The 20,986-nt window shown below is 60.5% G+C and overlaps 2 protein-coding genes across 3 annotated transcripts; one reads left to right on the top strand and one right to left on the bottom strand.

Annotated features, from left to right (window-relative positions):
* The first annotated feature begins 2,155 nt into the window (after nt 1–2,155).
* Nucleotides 2,156–17,355, top strand: SMARCD2 (SWI/SNF related BAF chromatin remodeling complex subunit D2). 2 transcript variants are annotated; one of them, XM_085040075.1, is made up of 13 exons: nt 2,156–2,448; nt 9,160–9,344; nt 11,525–11,567; nt 12,006–12,128; nt 12,458–12,577; nt 12,804–12,899; nt 13,731–13,832; nt 14,340–14,501; nt 14,678–14,775; nt 15,349–15,484; nt 15,631–15,753; nt 16,159–16,260; nt 16,362–17,355. In XM_085040075.1, the coding sequence occupies exons 1-13, from the start codon at nt 2,293–2,295 to the stop codon at nt 16,413–16,415; spliced, it is 1,500 nt and encodes a 499-aa protein (XP_084896201.1). In that variant the 5' UTR covers nt 2,156–2,292; the 3' UTR covers nt 16,416–17,355. The 2 variants fall into 2 exon arrangements, with proteins under 2 accessions (XP_084896201.1, XP_084896200.1); XM_085040074.1 differs by having other exon boundaries at nt 2,157–2,448; nt 9,157–9,344.
* PSMC5 (proteasome 26S subunit, ATPase 5) lies at nt 16,876–20,955 on the bottom strand. Its single transcript, XM_085040076.1, has 12 exons — nt 20,808–20,955; nt 20,227–20,298; nt 19,671–19,740; nt 19,481–19,578; nt 19,158–19,214; nt 18,854–19,084; nt 18,652–18,778; nt 18,383–18,573; nt 18,207–18,305; nt 18,005–18,115; nt 17,842–17,928; nt 16,876–17,561 (listed from the first exon to the last, which is right to left on the bottom strand). The coding sequence occupies exons 1-12, from the start codon at nt 20,844–20,846 to the stop codon at nt 17,508–17,510; spliced, it is 1,236 nt and encodes a 411-aa protein (XP_084896202.1). The 5' UTR covers nt 20,847–20,955; the 3' UTR covers nt 16,876–17,507.
* Between the last annotated feature and the right edge of the window lie 31 nt (nt 20,956–20,986).

Below are 20,986 nucleotides of genomic sequence, written 5' to 3' on the forward strand. Positions count from 1 at the left end.
CCAAGATGTTATGGTGAAGCCACTGGAGGGGAATGTCATTGTCACTTTTCCTGCCCATCCTGGTGCGTTCACTGAGCAGAGAGGGACTACACAGCCCCAAAATCCTAGAAAAATCCCCAAAACACCGGAAAACTTGCTGGAATAAGAGACCTGCAGTGAGGGTGTGATGCCAGTCCAGAGATGGACACAGCAGGTGAGGAATTCCTGGGCATGGATTGGGTCTGGAGTATCTCTGAGTGTCCTGTGGCATCACCCAGAAATTCCGGCCTTTCCTGGGACTCCACTGGGGATTTTTAGCGGCTCAAATAGCCCCGGGGCAGGGTTTTGGTGTGTTCATTGCGGTGTCAGCACTTCCGAAGGGTTTTAGTGATGGTTCAGGCCCGCTGTGGGAGCATCCAGGCTGCAGAACAGGAGGGTTTGGAAACGCAGCCCTGAGCCCTCATTCCATCCAGGCCCAAGGCTGTCCCCGCCAGGAGTGGGGAATTAAAGGGGAAATTTGGGGATTTCGGGGCTTTTGCGCCACCCGAGCGTGGAGCGCGGCCCTGCAGCGCCCCCTGGCGGCCCCGCCACAGAACGACCGCGACTCCCGGGAACACCGAGACCCTCGGGAACACCGGGAACAGCATCGAGACCCCCGGGAACACCGGGAACAGCATCGAGACCCCCGGGAACACCGGGAACAGCATCGAGACCCCCGGGAACACCGGGAACACCGGGAACAGCATCGAGACCCCCGGGAACACCGGGATCATCGGGACCCCCGGGAACACCGGGAACACCGAGAACAGCATCGGGACCACCGGGAACAGCATTGGGACCACCGAGAACAGCATTGGGACCACCGGGACCACCGGGATCATCGGGACCCCCGGGAACACCGGGATCATCGGGATCATCGGGACCCCCGGGAACACCGGGAACACCGGGATCATCGGGACCCCCGGGAACACCGGGATCATCGGGATCCCCGGGAACACCGGGACCCCCGGGAACACCGAGAACAGCGGGAACAGCATCGGGACCACGGGGACCTCAGAGACCCCCGGGACCTCCGGAACCCTCGGGACCACCATGATTCCCGCAATCACCGGGAACCCTTGGACCTCCCCTCGACCGCCAAGACCCCCAGGACAACCAAGACCTTCCGGGACCACCGAGACTCTCGCGACCCCTGAGACTCCCGAGGCCACTGCGACACCCGCGACCGCCGAGCTTCCCGTGACCGCCGCAAGGCCGTGTGCCCGACAGCCCCGTGACCGCGGCAGTGCACCCGCCGGTGTCTGTGACACTGCCCGGCTCTGCACACGCGTGTGCAAACACTTCCCATGCGAACACACGAGCCCACAGCCACAGCGTGTTAGGTGTGCAAACGCGTGTGCTCTCCCACGCGGGTCTGACAACACACGTGTGGTCACACCTGTGTCACACAAACACTGCCACACCCTCACACCTGGGTCACAGACACACGGCCACTCACACCTCTGTCACACACACACACGGACACACGGTCATGTACAGGTTTGCATACGTGCACAGACACACCCACAGCCTCACACACGTGCCATCACATGCAGCCTATTAACACCCAGGTCTGCGCACACACATTCGCTCACATGCTCACGTGCACACACACACATGTGCACACACAGACATACATGTGCATTGCACACACACCTCTACATTAGATGCACACACCCCTGTACATTTCACACACGTACATCACATGTGTGTACATCACACACACACTACATGTACACACACACGTGGACATCACACACATACAATTACATACACACGTGCACCTGATACACACATGAACATCATACACACACGTGTACATTTTATGCACACACACCTACGTACCATAAAAGCACGTGTACAGCACACACATGTTCATTACACACGTGTACACCACACGTACATTGCACACACGTTGACATCACACACGTCAACGTCACACGCGCGCGCACTGAGGGCGGAGCCTCTGCCGGGGGTGGGCGGAGCTCCATGGCAGGCGCGCGGCACTGGTGGTGGGCGTGGCCAAAAGTGGGGCGGGGCCTGAGGCGGGGCGCCGTCCGGAGGCGGGGTGCTTTCCGGGGGCGGAGCCGTGTCCGGGGCGGGGCCATAGCCGGGGGCGGAGCCGTGGTCGGGGGCGGAGCCGTGGCCGGGGGCGGGGCTTGAAGCCGCGCGCGCGGAGCCGTTCCCGTTCCCTTCTCCTTCCCGTTCCCGGCGCCGCCGCTCGGAGCTGCCGCCGGGGCCTCCCCGCCCCGTCCCGTCCGCTGCGGCCCCGCCATGGCCGGGCGCGGCGCCTTCCCGCTCAGCCCGCTGCCCCCCGCCGCCGCCCCGCCGGCCCCGGGACCCGGCACCGCCCTGCTGCGCGGCCCCAGCCCCGCGCCCGCCGCCGCCCCGGGCTACCGCGCCATGGGCCCGGCCGCCGCGCAGTACCAGGTGAGGCGCCCGGGGCGGCGGGAGGGGCGCGGGGGCACCCGGGGGCCCGGCCCGGGCTGGGGGGGACCGGGCGGGCCGGTGGGGCCTTCCCGGGGCAGCGCGGCCGGGCCTGGCCGGCATCGCCCGGAGCGGGCCCGACGCGGCCGGAACCCCGGCGGGATCCCCGGTGGGGCTGGTTTGCTGCCCGTTTCAGTCGAGACACCTTCCTCTTCCCCCGCTCCCACTTCGCACCCTCAAACCCCTGTAAAAGTTCAGCCGGGCTCGTCCCGTCCCGCAGCGGGGGAGCCGAGCCCGGGTCGTGAGCGCGATCCGCCTCCGCAGCCACCGCTTCCCTTCCCGTCCTTCCCTTCCCATCCCGTCCTGTCCTGTCCTTCCCATCCCATCCCACGGCACGGACCCGCCTGGAACGCGTCCTTGCCAAAGGTGGAGGTAACGTGTGGTGTGCAGGTGTAGCCTCGGAGTATCCTCGGTGTAGCCTCCTGAAGAACGAGGGGTTGTTCTTGTACCATTGCTGAGCAGGCGCTCCGTAATGCCGGGGAAAGTAAATCAAAACAAGGAGCAGCCATCAGAAAGCACAAGAAATCGCTCGTTTTTCAGCATGGCAGCTTTTACAAGTAAATTCAGGAAGTAAGAACTGTGTTTACAAGGGCCTGGAGTGCCAGGACACAGAGAATGGCTTCCCACTGCCAGAGGGCAGGGAGAGAGGGGGCACTGGGAAGGAATTGTTCTGTGTGAACGTGCTGAGCCCCTGGCACAGGGTGCCCAGAGAAGCTGTGGCTGCCCCTGGATCCCTGGAAATGTCCAAATTCTGATCGGACAGAGCTTGGATCAGCCTGGGACAGTGGGAGGTGTCACTGCCCATGGCAGGGGTGGCACTGGATGGGCTTCGAGGTCCTTTCAGCCCAAGCTGTTCCAAGTTTTCATTATTTTCCAGCACTAAGAAGTATATTCAGGCACACATTCCTGCTCCCTATTGCACACTCAGCTTCTCAGTTCGCTCCCAAGCTCGTGCTGATTTATTTTGGGAAGGAATTTTTGGGTGTAAAGCTCAGTTTTCCAGGCTGGAAATGGAGGAGCCCAGTTGTGCAACACATTCTCCTGGGTCGCCACTGCCTCTTCCAGAGCTGTGTTTGATTAGCAGGAATTAAAACTCGGGAAATAAACCAAGCTCAGGGAAATTCCAGCTCCTTAACCCAGGAGGAGACAACTTCCTCCTGCAGCCTTCAAAATGCCAGAAAATGGTGTTGGAAGCTGAGCTGGCTGAGCGTGAGCCGCTGGTAACTCGAGGCGGGGGCACTGCCTGACCTTCCCTGTGCAGGTTGCAAAATCCAGCTGGGAAGCTAGAGCCAGCCGGGAGCAGCCGGGTAAACAGGCTGGCAGATGCTGCTTCCCCCACTGCTGGGAGGGCAGCAGGTGCTGGGAGCACGGGGTGATGTCCCCGAGGTGATGTCCCCGCAGTGTCCAGCACCACTAGCACAGCGGGATGGAGCCCCAGGGCTGGCATTGAGTGGCCTCTCCCTGTGCTTGGAAAAGATGATCCAGAAGGTCTGCCCTTTGTTTTGCAATTCCCAGGCTGAGGAAAACAGCCCTTCCCATCACTGCTATCCCCCCAGGGCTTGGTTCTGGCCCAGCTTAAGGAAGGGCTGTGTTGTTTGGGCACCAGGAGACACAGCAGGCCCTGGCCAGGCCAGTGAGGGCTTAGGGGCTCTAATCTCGGGATTATTGAACATATGCTCGTCCTTTGGACATCCTTGTGTACCTGCTGGGGATTTCCTGCCAGCCCAGGCAGGCAGTCTGAGGGGCTCACTCCCTTTGGTGGGAGCTGATGTTTCCAGAGCAGCCAGATGCCTGGAAACAGGAAGGAGAGGCCTTTTTCCAGGAGCAGGAAGATCAGGCTGTGTGGTGGGGGTTCTGTGGGCAGATCCCCCATCCTGATCCCTCTCCCTGTCCCCGGAGCAGCACGAATACCCAGGCTGAGCCCCAGCATCCACATTGTGCTTTCCCATGCAAGTTCAGCAAGAAAGAGCCTTCCTGGCTTTTTCAGGTGCTGGTTTTAACTTTAGGGAAGTTTTTCCTCAAGTTATGGGATTGACACTGGATCTGTGGAGATGGGACCTTGGAATGCAGCACTCTGGCCTTGCAGTTACCCTGAGCTGATGCTTCACTGGTGCAGAATTAGGTGCCCCATTAAAGGGGTTTTATTGGCACGTGTTGGGAAGACAGAGCCAGGTTTCCATGGGACAGGAAACTGCTCCAGTGTGAGAACTCCCAAGCCTGGAAGCAGCTTGGTGATCCCATACCTGGGCAGATGGCAGTGGGAAGTAAAGTCATGCTGAATGGAGAAATCCATGGAGGCAGCAAGATGGAGGAGCTGGAGAAGTGTGAGATGTTTTGCCGGGTGAAACTGGGGAGGGCTGGACATGCTGAAGATGGTTTAGTGCAGGAGAAATTCCCCCCTTTGGGAGCAGGGAGAGCAGTGTTCCTGCTCATGGAGTGGTTGGGATTGGCTTGGAGGGGGCCAGGGGACAACAGCCAGGCCTGGAGCTGTTCCAGAATCTGCTTGTGCTGGATAACCCCACCCTTCCCAGGGGAGAGGCTTTCCAAGGCAGGTTTCATCAGAGCCTGAGCCTGGAGCTGCTTGCAGCGCTGATCCAAAGCAGATGGACACTGTCCTTTGGCGCAGGGGGAGGAGGGCAGAGGCAGAGCCCAGCACGCTCTGCTTCTCCCGGGAAACGTGACAGTGAAGGGGGAACAACAGCACCTCCAGGACTGCTGTTTTCTCTGCCCCACAGGGCCTTCCTGGGAGCCCTCAGAGCTATTCCTTGGGAAGTTTGGCCCTGCAGGAACACCACAGGCTGTTGTGCCAGGCCCAGCTCTGCTCCTTCCCAGAGCCTCCCGCGGCTCCCAGGAGGAGCCAACACCTTTGTTCCTTGTTCCTACTGCTGTTCCTGCCCCTGTGGGATGTGAATCCCTGGGACCTCTCCTGTCCCTGCCCTGGAACATCCCTGGCTCCAGGTGTGGGGCTGGTTTGTGCAGCCCAGACAGCTCTGCTGCTGCTGGAGACATTCCAGGATATGTCCTGGATCTGCCGGAGGCTGTGCCTGTGCCTTGCCCTTCTCCCTTTGATTTACCACTTCCTCATGTCCGGCTTTCAGCTCAGATCAGACTCCCAGAGCTCCTCCTGTGTCAAACACGGAGCTTTTCCAAGTGTGGGGGAGTTTGGGGGTTTGCAGGGAGCTGCAGCAGCATCTCCATCCCAGCAGCACCTCCCAGCTCAAGGTCGGTGCCAGCACCAACCCAGGCTCTCCCTGGCACCTTCCCAAGAGGGATTTGCTCTCAGATAAGGAGGAACAAAGGGGAAAATCACCCTTTTGGGGTGTGCTGAGGGCTGAGCTGATCCCAATCCATGCAAAGCCCTGGGCAGCAGAGCTCTCCTTGAGCCCAACCCGCTGTGGAGCTGGAATCCTGTTTGAACAGGGATTGTTTCTGTATCCCAGTGGGAAGTGCTGCTGCCTGGGCACGAGGGGAGGAACTTGCAGGAAGAGCTCTTGGTGCTGGGCCAGGCTGTGCTCCCAGAGCCCCAGGCGAGGATGGCTGTGGGCTCCAGCTCCCTGAATCCCTGTTAGTGTGCACAGAGCTGGATCATGGAGCAGGACGGGATGGGTGGGGAGGAGCCTTCCCCCCTCACTGCGGAGATGCAGGGAAGAGCCAGGATCTTGGAAGGGAGATGAAGAGGCTCCAGAGCTGTTTGCACAATCCCTGCTTTGCCTCAAGTTCTCTCTCCAGCCCAGTTTCTTCCTGCAGATCCATCCTGGGATTTATTGCTTCTCCTTCCTGCTACCAGCCCCTGATTTCTGGGCTGCCCTTCCTCAAGAAGGGGCCTTTGGCAGGCTCAGAGGCTCCTGCCATGCCAGCAAACATCCCTTAGGATTCCTCACAGCCTCCCGTTGGATTCAGCCGGGGCTGACAGAGCAGAGCTGCCCCAGGCCCGTGGGCTGTGCAGTGACCTGGGATGAACCCCCACCGCAGCCCCATCCCTCTGCCGGGCCCTGGCAGGGAGCAGCCACGAGCTGTTGGCTGTCCTGCTTCCAGAGGCTCTGCAGGGAAGGCTGGCTGCGATCCAGGCTGGGATCCAGGCTGTTCCTCGTGCAGGGTTCGCCCTTTGTCCGCCCCTCGCAGGGGAGGGGACAGGGCGGGACCTGGGGGTGCTGGGCAGCACCGAGCCCCTGCTTCGAGCTGGCTTCGTCAAATTTCCTGAGCTGAAGCCCTCTGCATCCTGGGAATTTCCAGGCTTTCCAGAAGGGGCTGGAGACTGGTTTCTCCCCGGGGCTGTGGTGCTGCTTCCTGGCTTGGCTGGAGGTTTTAGGCTGGGCTCGTGTGAGATGGGTTTGGAGGCAAGGCTGCCCCAGACACTGGTGACTGGTTGAGCCAAGAGGCTTCTCTGTTGGAAATCTGAAAATCCTGAGGATGAACTGAGAGGAAAAATCCGTGTGGAGGGTTCTGCCCTCCCTTTATTGCTGATCCAAGTGATCCAGTGTGGGTCCCTGGTGGGCTGGAAGTCGCTCCCCCGGCAGCTGAGCTGTGGCTGATGGTTCTCAGCTGGTTTGGGAGGTGGTGCTGAAGTTGAAGTGTAACAAATCCATGTGTCCTTTTGCTGAACCTCTCCCTGCCAATGGAATTGTCTCAAAGGGGCACTTTTATGAGCAGATGAACACACAGGAGACCTTGCCCAAGGATGTGGAGCTGGCAAAGAGTCTCTGAACCTCCAAAACTCTCATTTCAGGGACAGATCCGAAATGTGCTCTGTGCAGTGGCAGAGGGAGGTGCGAGAGACCTCAGGGCTGCCCTGGCACAAGAACAAGCTGGGCATGGCTGTGTCAGCTCCAGGCAAGCTCCCGACAGCATTCCCAGGTCAGGGAATGTCTGTATGGCTCAGGAACCTCCCTGGCTTTCCAAACCTTCCCGTGGCACTGAGAAGCACCCAGGGCAGGGCTCCCCTGAGAGCCATCTCCTGCGCCTGGTGGCTCCAGGGAATGCAGGCTCTGCTTCCAGCCTGGGCTCTGCTCTGAGCTGCTCTTGGGGCCCAGGAATTTCAAGTTCAAAGTTCCCCAGCTCCCTCTGGGGGTTTCTCTGCTCTCCAGAAGCCCTGGCAGGTGAGTCAGTGCAGGTTTGGGTTACTCAGGGGTCACACGGCCCTGCTGGAGCTGAACTGCCAAGCAATATTTCAATATTTACCGTGGTTTGTCATGTTACACAGGGGGTGGGTCCTCCCAGCCCTGCCACAACGGATTTCTTGATAAACCCAAAGAAACTGGGCCCCGACCTTGTGGTTTTGGCACAAAAAGGGGCTGCTGGCCCTGCTCACCCTCGTGCTGCTGCCAGAGTCACGAGGAGTTGCGCAAATGGGGCTGAGCAGGAGGAGAGGAGGGGGAGAAGGGAGAGGGAGAGGAACATCTGGGAGCTGGGAGGAGGAAAAAGGAGCCTCAAGCCCTGGGGCAGGGGCAGGTCAGAGCCCAGGCACTGGGGCTGCTGCTTCAAAGGCTGCTGGAGCTGAGAGTGGTTGTGTTCGTTGTGTAATGGGCTCAGCCTGGGCCTGGGGGGTTTGGAGCTTCCACGTGCAGTGCTAATCCTGGGGCCCTGCTGCTGCCCTGAGCCCGGCTGGAGTGCACTTCTGTCGGGATCTCCCACTGCCAGAGGCACCAGCAGCAGCTCAGACTCTTGGGTTTGTGTTTATCAGCTTTTCACAGAGGTGGGGGTGTTTTTTCGGGGGGTGTTTTGGCTCCAGCTCCATCAAACCAACCCCTGCTGCAGCTCTGCGAGCTGTGGAGGACAGGCCGGCTGTATCCCATATTCCCAGCCCTCCTGCATCCAAGCTTTGCTCCCAGATGGATCCCTGTGTGCAGGAATGAGGTGTTTGCTTGGCTCCCTGCCCTGCAGGGCTGTGGGATGTCCTGGCACGTCAGGAGCCTGAGGCAGAACAGAAATGTTGCTCTGCTGGCTCGGTGGCTCTCCCATCCTCCCACCTTGGCAGGGGGAGCTGAGGATCAAAGGATCCCAGGAAGCTGCTGGATCAGGTGGAGCAGGGAGGAGCAGGGGAGTGGCTGTTGGGTCCTGGGGGGCTGCAAGCTGCAGTGGCACCTGAGAGGTACCATGGGTGCTGCCAGATCACCACTCGGGTGCAGAGGGGCTGCCAGGGCTGGGACTGGAGTTGTGTGGTGACTCCCGAATTCCCTGTGTGTCTCTGCAAGGGGAAGGGCTGGAGCTGCCTGCTGGCTGGGGGGAGCTCCTGCTCCTCCATCCCTCCCTCCCTTCCTGCCTGTGGTAGGAAGTGGGATTGGCTTGCTCCCTCTTCCAGTGCTGCTTTCCAGAGAGGAACCCCAGATGTCCCTGGGGTGGGGACTTTGCTGGCTGTGTCCTCATGCTGCTCCAGCTCTGGGGTGGTGGCACAGGGCCACCAGTGGGACTTGGGCTCCACAGCTCCAGGCCAGGCTTCCCTGCACTCCATGACTTCTTCTCCTGCTCTCCCATCACTTCCTGCAGCTCCAACTGGCACTCCCTGCTCCCTGCCCTGTCCCAGGATTCACCCTCAGGGGAGGAGGTGCCACCGAGGCTGGATGGAGGGTGGATGGCACTGGTGGACGGCACTGTCCCTTCGAGGCCATGCCCGGTGCAGGGCCATGTTTAACCCCTTGTCTCCCTGTTTTCCAGCAGCGGCCCGGGATGCCCCCTGGCAGCAGGATGCCCATGGCAGGCCTGCAGGTGGGACCCCCTGGAGCTCCTCCGTACGGAGCAGCAACCCCGCTGAGGCCAGGCCTGCCCCAGGCCATGATGGATCCCTTCAGGAAGCGCCTGCTGACCCCCCAGGCACAGCCCCCCATGGCCACCCCCAGGAGAGGGTAAGGGCTGCAGTGTCCCATGCCAGGAGGGATTCCCTGGGAGGGTGGGGTACACTGCTGGGTCCTGGCTGCGCTTCAGAAAATCCCAGAATGGTTGGGGTGGAAGGACCTTAAAGCCCATCCAGTGTCAGCCCCACCATGGGCAGGGCACCTTCCCCTGTCCCAGGTTGCTCCAAGCCCTGTCCTTGAATATTGCCAAGATCAGCACACCAATCCATGCTGAAAGGAAGCTGCAGCCCTGCTTCCCAATGAATCCAGTGCATCATACCTCATGTTCTGCATCCGAGCTGCAGCCAGGAGCTGCTCTGTTCAAACCAGGCACAGGAATTCATTCCCACCACGATCTTCTGCTGGGGAACTTCTCCAGAGCACAGGGAGCCCTACTTTGGAAATATCCATGTAAATATAAGTGCTATATAGTATAAACACAGATATAAATGAAAGATCACAGCAGACAGAGAGCTATAAAAAGATGGATGTAATTCCATTAAGGACAGAGATCCCAGGGCTGTGTTCAGGCAGTGTTTGACTCTCTTTAAGGCCCTGAAGCCTCTCCAGGTCCCCACGCGAGTGTGTGACAAGTGGCACATCATGCAGGGTACCACAGCCCTTGGCCTGCTGCACAGGGGGGAACCAGCAGGGTTTTCATCCAGCCTGGCACCTGCCAGAGCTCAGGAATGGGATGTTTTGGGATGGGAGCAGAGATGCCTCAGTTTGGAGCTTCCCCTGGCTCTGATCTCCACACCAGGAACCAAACAGCCTCTTGGTGTCCCAGCAGCAGTTCCTGGGGGTCTTCCTGCTCCTCCCAGGGGTCCCTAGTGGCTCAGACATGTCTGGAAGTGCAGGATGGGGCTGGCAGATTTTAGGAATGCTCCCTGGAGCTGCGGTCAGGGCAGGACTCTGCTGGGGCTCTGCCAGCAGCTCCTCGCTGGTTCACAGCCCCACTGCTCCCTTTCCATGAGGGCTTCTTGATCCCTGGAATCTCCAGGCAGGATCCCGTGGTGCTCCTGGCAGCTCAGGTCCCATTCCCTTCCCTGGCAGCTCCATTGGCTCCATGATCCTTCCAGAGCATCCCAGCAGCTGCACAGCTGGAATGAGCTGGGGACTTGGGGACAAGGAGCAGCCTGGCACCCACAGGGATGGCACTGGGGTGTGGAATCAGCCAGGCTCAGCTGGCCAGGCATTCCCTGCTCCCTGCCAGTGGATCAAGGGATTAGGAGCTGCCAGCTGCTCTGGGGTATCCAAACCTTGCGGACAGAAAGGGTTGGATGGGGCAGGAATTGCTCCAAGGGAGGCTCTGACCTGTTCTTGAGTGTCCTCCTGAGGTGTTCAGTGTCCCCTGGACCCTTGGGATGGCAGCACCAGCAGCCACGTGTGTGATCCTGCTGTTCATGAGTGTGATCCTGCTGTTCATACGTGTGTGACCCTGCTGTTCATACATGTGTGATCCTGCTGTTCATACATGTGTGATCCTGCTGTTCATACATGTGTGATCCTGCTGTTCCATGTGCAGCTGGAGAACAGGAATTCCCTGTGCTGGGTTCTGCCCCATCTCCCATGCAGGAAAACAGGAGAAGAGCATTCCCTGCTGTGCCTTGGTGGGCACTGGGAATGGTTTGGGATGATGGGAATCTGCACTAGGCAGGATTAAATCCAGCTGAGCTGGATTTTCCCAGGATTTCAGTCCCACCATAGCAGGGTTGGTTTGAGTTTGGTTTAAGGGGGTTCCTGGCAGTGGCTTTGGTTTGGAGCACTGGGACGATGGGATGGCTGTTTCCTGAGAGGAAATTTGGGAATTCTGTCCTGCAGCCCTGGCTTTGCCTTGTTATCACCAGTAGTGGAGCAGGGAAAGAAGGCCTGGATTTCCTTCCCTGGTGTCAGGAACATCCAACACCTTCCCCCTGGAGTCAGTAGGAATCTTCTGAGTGGAAATGGATCCCCAGGATCATCCAGTCCAACCCCAGCCCTGCATAGACACCCCAACAATCCCACCCTGGGCATCCCTGGCAGTGCTGTCCAAACACTCCTGGAGCTCTGGCAGCCTCAGGCTGTGCCCATTCCCTGGGGAGCCTGGGCAGTGCCAGCACCCTCTGGGGGAAGGGGCTTTTCCCAATATCCCTCCCCACACGGGGCAGGCAGCAGGGTGTCCTGGGAGAGCTGCATTTTTTCCTGTTTTCCAGGGTGAAGAGGAGGAAGATGGCTGACAAGGTGCTGCCACAGAGGGTGAGTGTCACCTTAGCACAGGGGACAGAGCTGCTGCAGGGGTGGGGAATCCCCACAAAGGAAGCATCTCCATAAGTTCCCTCCTGCCCACTGGGAATTTCTGTTCAATCCCAAACCAACCTGGAATATTCTCTCTCCCTCTGGTGTGACAGGATAGGGTTGGGGTGGGTTGGACTCTGAGCAAGCAAGGAGCAGGAATGGGGTGAAGTGGAGATCTCAGGAGGTCCCTCAGAGTCCCTCTTGACAATCCAGGGGTTCATTCCATGCTGGGACACTGGGAATGCTGCTGGGAGCAGCCACAAGCTCCACACTAGTTTGGGCTCCAGGCTGGGTTTAAAATGAGAACTCGGTGCTGGACTAGTCACCTGGTGCCTCCCCAGCTGCTGGAGGGGATCCAGGCCATCCCAGCATGCTGGGAATGACCATTCCTGTGTCCAGATCCGGGAGCTGGTCCCAGAATCCCAGGCCTACATGGACCTCCTGGCCTTCGAGCGCAAACTGGACCAAACCATCGCTCGCAAGAGGATGGAGATCCAGGAGGCCATCAAGAAACCCCTAACGGTGAGTGGGGGGCAGGAAGGCATGGATTCATGGAATTGTGGGATCCCTAAGGTTGGAAAAATCCTCTAAGGTTGTCAAGTCCAACCATCACACTAAGCCATGTCTCCAAGTGGAATATCCACAGGTTTTCTGGATACTTCCAGGGATGGTGACTCCACCTCTGCCCTGGGGAGCCCATTCCAATGTTTTATAAGCCTTTCTGGAGAGAAACTTTCCCTAATATCCAATCCAAACATCCCCTGAGGCCATTTCCTCTCATCCTGACATGGAAATGGGTGCTGCAGTCCCCTCTGACTCTATCCACCCCCATCTCTGTTCCCATTCCACAGCAAAAGCGGAAGCTCAGGATTTACATCTCCAACACCTTCACCCCAGCCAAGGAGGAAGGAGAGGGCGGGGAGCGTGTGGCCTCCTGGGAGCTCCGTGTGGAGGGCAAACTGCTGGAGGATGTGAGGATCCTGCAGGGATGGGGGCATGGGGGGAGGAACTCTGCTCCATCAGGATCCAGGAGGGCTGAGGTGTTGGTGGGATGAACTCTGCTCCATCAGGATTATCCAGAAGGATGAGGAGGTGCTGGGAACACTGGTGCTGTGCTCAAAGCTCACCTAGGGCAGCCCCAGCCCTGCTCTGGAATGTGGGGTGGATTTAGGATCAGGAATCTCTCCCTGTCTGCAGCCCAGCAAGCAGAAGAGAAAGTTCTCCTCCTTCTTCAAGAGCCTCGTCATCGAGCTGGACAAGGAGCTGTATGGGCCAGACAATCACCTGGTGGAGGTGAGCAGGGAAGGAAGGGATCCCAATTGGGAATGGGGCCATGGCCCTGCTGCTCCCCCTCTGCATGCTCATTCCCCAGCCCAGGGCCTGTCCTGTTGGGAGAGAGGGCTGAGCAGGTTTTGGGTGCTGGGGGGCAGCGCCAAGCCCTCCCAGGGGCACCACACCCTTCTGCTGTCTCAGGTCAAGTTTAGGGATGCATTTTCTTCCCTAGCACAGCTCAGCTCTGCCCCTCACACCCCAAGGTGGGGTTGTGGGCTGTGAGGGACAAGGATGTAGCTCCAGGGGCAGCTCAGGCCCCCCAGAGTGGCACAGATCCGTCCCCAGGTGGGTGCTGTTCCCACGGGATGCTCATCCCAACATCCCAGTGCCATGTGGCAGGAAGGATTTGCCCTACTGCCTCTCCCTGAGCTGAAGAGTCCTTAGGGCTTTGAGTAGTGCCCAGGAGAGGAATCAGAGCTTTCCTGGATGCTCCTGCCTGGAGCTCTCCCTGCTCCCAGCTTGCATTTTTTCCGTGGGAGATTCTGTGGAGAGGCTGAATCCCTTTCCCAGGGGAATTTGGGAGCAGCTCTGGTGCACATTCCCTGAGGGGCTGGGGCAGGATCACTCCAGGAGCTGTGGGAGCTCTGGACACTGAGGGCTGGAAGTGCCCCAGACCATCCCAGTGCTGATCCATCCCAGCATAGCACAGACTGGGAAGGCTCTGAGCTGGGATGCTGGGATGGGAGCTGCCTGGGAGTGCCCAGGCTGTGTGCCTGTGCCAGCCCCTGGCAGAGCCCCGGCTCCAGGTGGCATCCCTGGCCCTGGCCTGAGCAGTGTCCCCTGTCCCCGCAGTGGCACCGGATGCCCACGACCCAGGAGACCGATGGCTTCCAGGTGAAGCGCCCTGGGGATGTCAATGTGAAGTGCACCCTGCTGCTGATGCTGGACCACCAGGTACAGCCTGGGGCCACCTGGGCACAGGGCTGGGATGGCCTGGGACAGGGCTTTGGGGATTTGGGGATCACAGGGAGCTCTGGGCACAGACCCACAGTGAAATGGGCTGTGGGGGACACTCCCAAGGGCCAGAGTGAGAGCCTCCCTGTTCTTTGGGCATCAGGAGAAATTTCTCCATGGAAAGGGAGGTAAAAACTGGCTTAGGGCCATGGATGAAGTTTGGGAGAATGCAAGAATCAAGAGGAGCACAGGAGCACAGACCTGCAGTGACACAGGAGCTGTGTGGGACACCTCTGAGTGCCTCTTCTTTGGGCATCAGGCGGAATTTCTCCATGGAAAGGGAGTTAAGAACTGGGATAGGCTGCCCAGGGAGTGGTGAAGTCCCCATCCCTGGGGGTGTCTGAGGAGCTGCACCCTCAGAGCTCTGGGCTGGGGCAGAGGTTGGACTCAGATCCATAGGCTTTCCCATCCTGGCTGCTCCCCTGGCTGACCCTGCTGTCCCCGCAGCCCCCGCAGTACAAGCTGGACCCGCGGCTGGCGCGGCTGCTGGGAGTGCATACCCAGACCAGAGCCAGCATCATGCAGGCCCTGTGGCTCTACATCAAACACAACAAACTGCAGGACAGCCACGAGAAGGAGTTCATCAACTGCAACCGCTACTTTCGCCAGGTACTCACGCATTCCTTATAATCCCGCTGGGAAAAGCCTCTTCCCTCCTGCCACAGCCCCTGCAGGCTCCATTTGTGCCCCTTGCCTGGGCTCTGGCTTGCAGCTGGTGCCCCAGCAGGCTGCACAGGGGGCAGGAGGTTGTGCCATGGGTGCCAAAGGCTCTGCTTTGCCCCCAGATCTTCAACTGTGTCCGCATGCGCTTCTCTGAGATCCCCATGAAACTGGCAGGGCTCCTGCAGCACCCTGACCCCATCATCATCAACCACACCATCAGGTGGGGCACGGGGTGGGCACTGTCCCTGGGCATCTCTGGCTGGGCACTGGGTGGGCAGTGTCCCTTGGGGGTCCATGGGTTGGGGACTAGTCCATTTTCCAAGACTGGGAAGCTCCATGGGGTGGGCAGTGTCCCCAGGACTGTGGGGATTTTGTAGGGTGAGAGTAATCAGTGTCCCTGGGACCAGGGGTGCCCATGTAGGGTGGAGAGTGAGCTGGGCAGTGTCCCTGAGACTGGGGGAGTCTGTGGGATGGGGAGTGAGATGGGCAGTGTCTGTAGTGTTGGGGGCTCCTTGGGGTGGGTATTGGGTCAGGCACTATCCCCTAGGGCCGGGGTCTCTGTAGGGTGGGGAGTGGGATGGGCAGTGCCTGTAGGGCTGGGGGGCTCCATAGGCCAGGCAGTGTTCCCTTTGGGCTCTGAGATCTCCAGCCCGAAGGACCAGCAAGCAAAAATCACCTGGGAGAGGAAGAACCACCAAATTTGTGGCTGCTTGGGGCACTGGTGTTGCTGTTGGGGTCCATCCACCCCCCAGCAGGGTGGGGCTCAGCAGGTCCCCCCAACGCCCTCCCGCAGTGTGGACCCCAATGACCAGAAGAAGACAGCCTGCTACGACATCGATGTGGAGGTGGATGACCCCCTGAAAGCCCAGATGAGCAATTTCCTGGCCTCCACCACCAACCAGCAGGAAATCGCCTCCCTGGATGCCAAGGTGGGAGGGGGTACTGCCAGGGGACAGCCCTGCAGGCTGGGACAGCTGTGTGCTATGGGGACACAGCCCCTCTGACTCCTCTGGGGTACACAGCCCCTCTGACCCTTATGGGGACACCACTCCTCTGACCCCGGTCACCTCCCCAGATCCATGAGACCATCGAGTCCATCAACCAGCTGAAGACACAGAGGGATTTCATGCTGAGCTTCAGCAACAACCCCCAGGATTTCATCCAGGAATGGATCAAATCCCAGAGGAGGGACCTCAAGGTAAAGGGGAACTTTTGCTGGGGAGGTTTTGGATGTTGGGAAAGATTTCTTCATGGAAAGGATTGTCCAGTCCTGGCACAGCTGCCCAGGGCAGTGGTGGAGTCCCCATCCCTGGAGGAGTTCAGAAACATGGATGTGGCAGTTGGGGACATGGATCAGTGGAGAACCCGATGGTGGTGTTGAGGGGCTAGGCAGAGTGAGGGGCTGGTAGTGGTTTCTGTCCATCCTGGAGCTCAGGAAGGGGCTGGGAGGGGTCTGGGTCCCTGGTGGAGCTCAGGGAGGGCTGGGAGGGCATTTGGGTCTGTCCCTGGAGCACAGTGAGGGGTTTGGATCCATCCCGGAGCTCCGGGAGGGGTGTGGGTCCCTGGCAGAGCTCATTCCCTGGCCCCATCCCGCTGTGCTCAGATCATCACGGATGTGATTGGGAACCCCGAGGAGGAGCGGCGGGCAGAGTTTTACCAACAGCCCTGGGCGCAGGAGGCCGTGGGCAGACACATCTTTGCCAAGGTGAGCTCGGGGGGTGTGCACGGGGTCGGCATGGCACTGCCACATCCATGGGACACGGGGCGGTGTCCCCATGCCCTCCCTGAGCGCCGCGGTGTCCCCAGGTCCAGCAGCGCCGGCAGGAACTGGAACAAGTGCTCGGGATCCGCCTCACCTAAGGCGGGCGGGGCTCGGGGCTGCTCCCGCCCCCTGCCCGAGCCGGACGGTACCGACTGGAAGCCTCAGCACTTGCACAAACCCGACGTGCCTGGAGGGGTGGGAGCCCCCCGGCCCCCCTGGGCTCCCCCGGCCCCCCCGGGCCGAGCACAGCGGGGTCTTCGCTCCCCCCAAGCCCCCGCAGCGCCTTCCCCGCTTTGCATCGCGCCCGTCCCCGAGCAGCCCCCGCGGCTTTCCCGCTCCCCTCCCGCTCCCAAAAATCCTCCGGGAGCCGGGAAGCGTCGGCCGTGCCCAGGGCGAGGAGCTGTCGCCCCCTCCCCGAGCCCAGCAGGCCCCGCCCTGCCCCTCTTCAACCAAAGTTCGTCATTCCAAACGCCAGCTCCCCCCCCGGCCCCCGAAGTTTTGCACTATTTTTGTGAACAGGTTTTATATAAAAAAATACGGAAAAAAAAAAAGGCAGCGTTTTGTACAGTGGGTTTGTATTTGATTAATTAATTAATATATTGAGTTCCTCTTCCTGCACTGGGCTCTGCAGGGGCTCAGGGGGCTCCCAGGGCTGCGCTGGGGACACGAAACCAAGGGATGGGGATCAGCTTGTGACAATCAGTTTATCCATTCCCCCCTCCTGTTTTACTTAATTCCATAATTAACCACTTGTCTTGACGAGGTTTGGGGGGCAGAGGGGGTGGCTCTGCCCCAGGAGCCTGCAGCAGTGGGGGCACCAGGGCACTGAGAACTGGAGATACTGAGAAGGGAGGGGACCACGGGGACAGTGCCACCACTGCCACCCCACTGAAGTGCCTTGGCCCCCCCTGCAGGCTCCCGAGGTGGGGGGGGGCGTTTACAGATTCCCAGGGTTGGGCTCAGGGGTGCCTGCTCTGCCTCTTGTGTAACCGGTTTTTGTCTATTTTGGATCTTTTCTAATAAAACCAGTTAGCAGCAGCTCTGTAGGTTGTGTGCTGTGTCCTGCAGCTCGGCGGGGGGGTTTGCTGTGTCCTGCAGTCCCCACCCTGTCCCCAGCTCAGTGCCCAGGCCTGGCCTCAGCAGCTCTTTATTGAGGTGACAGCACAGAGGGAGCAGCTCCGGCCTCACCATTACTTCCACAGCTTCTTGATGGACATGTTCTTCTCACTGTCCTTCTGCATCACCTGGGCGGGGAGGGGACAGGGGTGGGTCACAGCTCAGCCCCAGTTTGGGTATTAATTGCCCCAAAAACACCCCCAAGGCCCAGCTGTAGCCTTGCACAGAGAAGCACAGCAGCCTCTCTGTCCAGCAGGCTATGTCCCAGCAGCCTCTCCCATGTCACTTACATGGTGACAACCCTCATTTGTCCCCCTCCATTCCTGCAGCTCCCAGAGCCTGACAAACCTTGCCCAGGACCCTTTGTGCCCCCATCACCCCCACTGTCACCTCTCCCCTGGCACCTACCTTGGCCACAGCCATCTCAAAGTCCTCCTGTGTGACATGCACCCTCCTCTCCCTCAGCGCGTACATCCCAGCCTCTGTGCACACACCCTGAGGGGACAGGGACAGCGATGGCACCCAGTGCCCCCCAGTGCCAGTCCCGGTGTCCCCAGAGTCCCCAGCTCACCTTCACCTCAGCCCCCGAGGCCCCTGGCATCAGTTCCGCGATTTTCCGCAGGTTGATGCCCCGGGTGAGGTTCATCTTCCGGGAGTGGATCTTGAGGATGTCCAGGCGGGCCTGGAGCAGGGGCACAGGGTGGGTTGGAGGCCAGTAGAGGCTCCCAGGGAGAGGGTGGGGACAGCAGGGACAGCTGGGAGGGTTCTGGTACCTCCTCGTTGGGAGGGGGGAACTCGATTTTCCTGTCGATGCGGCCAGGGCGCAGCAGGGCCGAGTCCAGGATGTCGATCCTGTTGGTGGCCATGATTACCTGCGTGGGGGGACAACTGTCACACCCTGGGCACACCATGGGCCTGGCAGGTCCCCAGGCAGGGCTGGCTTCTCTACCTTGATGTTCTTGGTGGCCTCGAAGCCATCGAGCTGGTTGAGGAGCTCCAGCATGGTGCGCTGCACCTCGCTGTCACCACCCGAGCCTCCCTCGAGGCGGGATGAGCCGATGGAGTCGATCTCATCCATGAAGATGATGGAGGGTGCGTGTTCCCGAGCCATCACAAACAGCTCCCGCACCATGCGGGCCCCTGGGGGACACTGGGCTCAGCCTGGCCCTGAGGCCACCCAGCCCTGAGCTCCCCCAGCCGCAGAACCACCCCGGTTACCTTCCCCGATGAACTTCTGCACGAGCTCGGAGCCGGACACACGGATGAAGGTGCAGTCGGTGTGATGGGCCACAGCCCTGGCCAGCAGGGTCTTCCCTGTGCCGGGGGGGCCGTAGAGCAGCACCCCCTGCAAGGGACACACACACCTCAGAGCCTGGTGGGGACACGGGGACACCCTGGCATCCCCCAGAGCAGCACTTGCCTTGGGCTGGGCGATGCCCAGCGCCTCAAAGAGCTCCGGGTGCTTGACGGGCAGCTCGATGACCTCTTTGATCTCCTTGATCTGCTTGTCCAGCCCACCAATCATCTCGTAGGTGGAGTCTGGCACCTTCTCCACCATCATGAGGGACACCAGCGGGTCCACCTTGTTGGGCAGGATCTTGTGCAGGGTGTAGCTGTCGTTGCGCAGCGCCACACGGCAGTTTGGGGTCACCTGGGGGGACAGCACGGGGGGCTGGGTGGCCCTGCCAGCCCTGGGGGACAGCCAGGACCCCTCCCACACTCACATCATTGATGTCGATGTTCTTGTCCACGTCCACCACAAACTTCCCCTCCGGATGCACCTGGAAAGGAGCAAATACCCCCAGGAGTTGTTTCCCTGGGAAGTTCCCTGCTGAGAGACATCCACCCCGCCAAGGAGAAGGAGCCAGGAGCTCCAACTCCACCACACATCCCAGGGCAGCCCAGCACAGCCATCCCAACCAACTCCTCTGGACAAGGAGCTCCTGCCCCATACCCCTGACCTGTCACATCCCCCTGTGGGGACACAGGGGAGATCTCCCAGTCCCCACCTGGGCCCTGTCACCCTCAGGGCAGCTCATCCTCATACCTTGACCAGCACCTTCTTCTTGTCCATGGCTCTCACCACCTCTCCCACGTAGGATCCCTGCTCCTGCAGCAGCTGCAGCTCCTCCCGCAGCAGCCGCACTGGGGACAGGGACAGCTCAGCACCGACTCTGGGGGCTGCAGCCCCCCCAAGCCCAAGCCCCTGGTGAGGAGGGGGAGGCTCCAGGCCCTACCCTTGGCATTGAGCTCATTCCTCTGTGCCTGCAGCCGCCGCAGGTTCTGGCTCTTCTCGTTCACGATGAGCTGGAGAGGAAAGGCTTTGCTGAGTGGCCTGCGCTGGAAATGCCTTTTATCATGGGATCATGGAATGGCATGGGGGGGAAAAGCCTTAAAGCCCATCCAGTGCCACCCCTGCCATGGCAGGGACACCTTCCACTGTCTCAGGCTGCTCCAAGCCCTGTCCAGCCTGGCCTTGGACACTGCCAGGGATGGAGCAGCCACAGCTGCTCTGGGCACCCTGTGCCAGGGCCTGCCCACCCTCCCAGGGAACAATTCCTCCCTAGTATCCCATCTCTCCCTGCCGTGTGTCAGCTAGGTCAGGGACCTGGACAAGGACAGCCCCTCACACAGCGCTGCCAGCTCAGAGCACAGCCCCATCTCGTGCCCCCAGAGCCCACAGGGAGGGTCCTGCCTGCTGACACCCCCTGGGACAGGTGTAGGGACACAGCCACACCATCCCGGCTGGAAACACAGTGACACTATCCCGATGTCCCGCGCAGATGTGCTCACCTGCAGCTCCTCGATCTTGGACAGGTAATACTGCCGGAGCCCCGAGCCGCCCTTCCCATCGTCCATCTCCATCTGGGAGACAAGAGCTCAGCGGCCTCCAGCACCCCCCGTACCCCCGCCGGCCTCGGTGCTCTCCGCAGGGCCCCAGTTCTCCCAGAACTCGCCGACCTAGGTCTGAGTTCCCTTTTCCCTCCCCTCCATCCTCTGTCCTCCGGTCCCCAACTCTCCCGCTCCAATCCCGGGTCCCCAGTGTCCCTCTCCCTCCTCCGAATCCCTTCTCCTGTTGAACTCAACGTCCCACCCCGACCCCCCCAGGGCGGGTCTCTCCCACTAGTCCCCACAGAAGCCCCAGCTCCCATTCCCCTGCGAGCCTCCCGATCCCGATCCCGATCCCGATCCCGTCCCTCAGGCCCTGCTGCCCTCCCGGGGGCGCCGAGGCGAGACCCGCCGAGTCACGGCGCTGCCAAGCCCCGAGCAGCCCCGGCCGCAGCAGTGCCGGAGGCAGCACGGAGCGCCCCGAGTCTCTCCCCGAGCCCCGCGGGCTCATCTCCAGCGCGGCCCCGCTCCCGCTCCGCCCGCACCTGCTCGGGCCCGTCCAGCGCCATCTTCTCCGCCGGCATCAGGCCCCAACAAAGATGGCGGCCGCCGCCTTCCGCTGGCTGACCTCGGCGCCCCCGGCGGGATGGCGTCACTTCCTTCCCGGAAAAACAACACAGCGCTCGGGGCGGCTGTAGTGCGCGTGCGCAATAGTGGATAGTGA

The sequence above is a fragment of the Lichenostomus cassidix genome, chromosome 27 (assembly GCF_008360975.1).
Source record: "Lichenostomus cassidix isolate B80296 chromosome 27, HeHo_3.0, whole genome shotgun sequence".
Lineage (NCBI taxonomy): Eukaryota > Metazoa > Chordata > Aves > Passeriformes > Meliphagidae > Lichenostomus > Lichenostomus cassidix.

Bases quoted from the DNA above. Each gene is read 5' to 3' on its own strand.
- PSMC5 (XM_085040076.1), bottom strand. From the start codon at position 20,846: ATGCCGGCGGAGAAGATGGCGCTGGACGGGCCCGAGCAG. The intron at 19,085-19,157 runs GTGAGTGTGGGA...CTGTCCCCCCAG, and splicing joins AGAACATCGACATCAATGAT to GTGACCCCAAACTGCCGTGT. The intron at 18,116-18,206 runs GTACCAGAACCC...CCCCTGCTCCAG, and splicing joins TCCCCCCTCCCAACGAGGAG to GCCCGCCTGGACATCCTCAA.
- SMARCD2 (XM_085040074.1), top strand. From the start codon at position 2,293: ATGGCCGGGCGCGGCGCCTTCCCGCTCAGCCCGCTGCCCCCCGCCGCC. The intron at 12,578-12,803 runs GTGAGGATCCTG...CCCTGTCTGCAG, and splicing joins AGGGCAAACTGCTGGAGGAT to CCCAGCAAGCAGAAGAGAAA. The intron at 14,776-15,348 runs GTGGGGCACGGG...GCCCTCCCGCAG, and splicing joins ATCATCAACCACACCATCAG to TGTGGACCCCAATGACCAGA.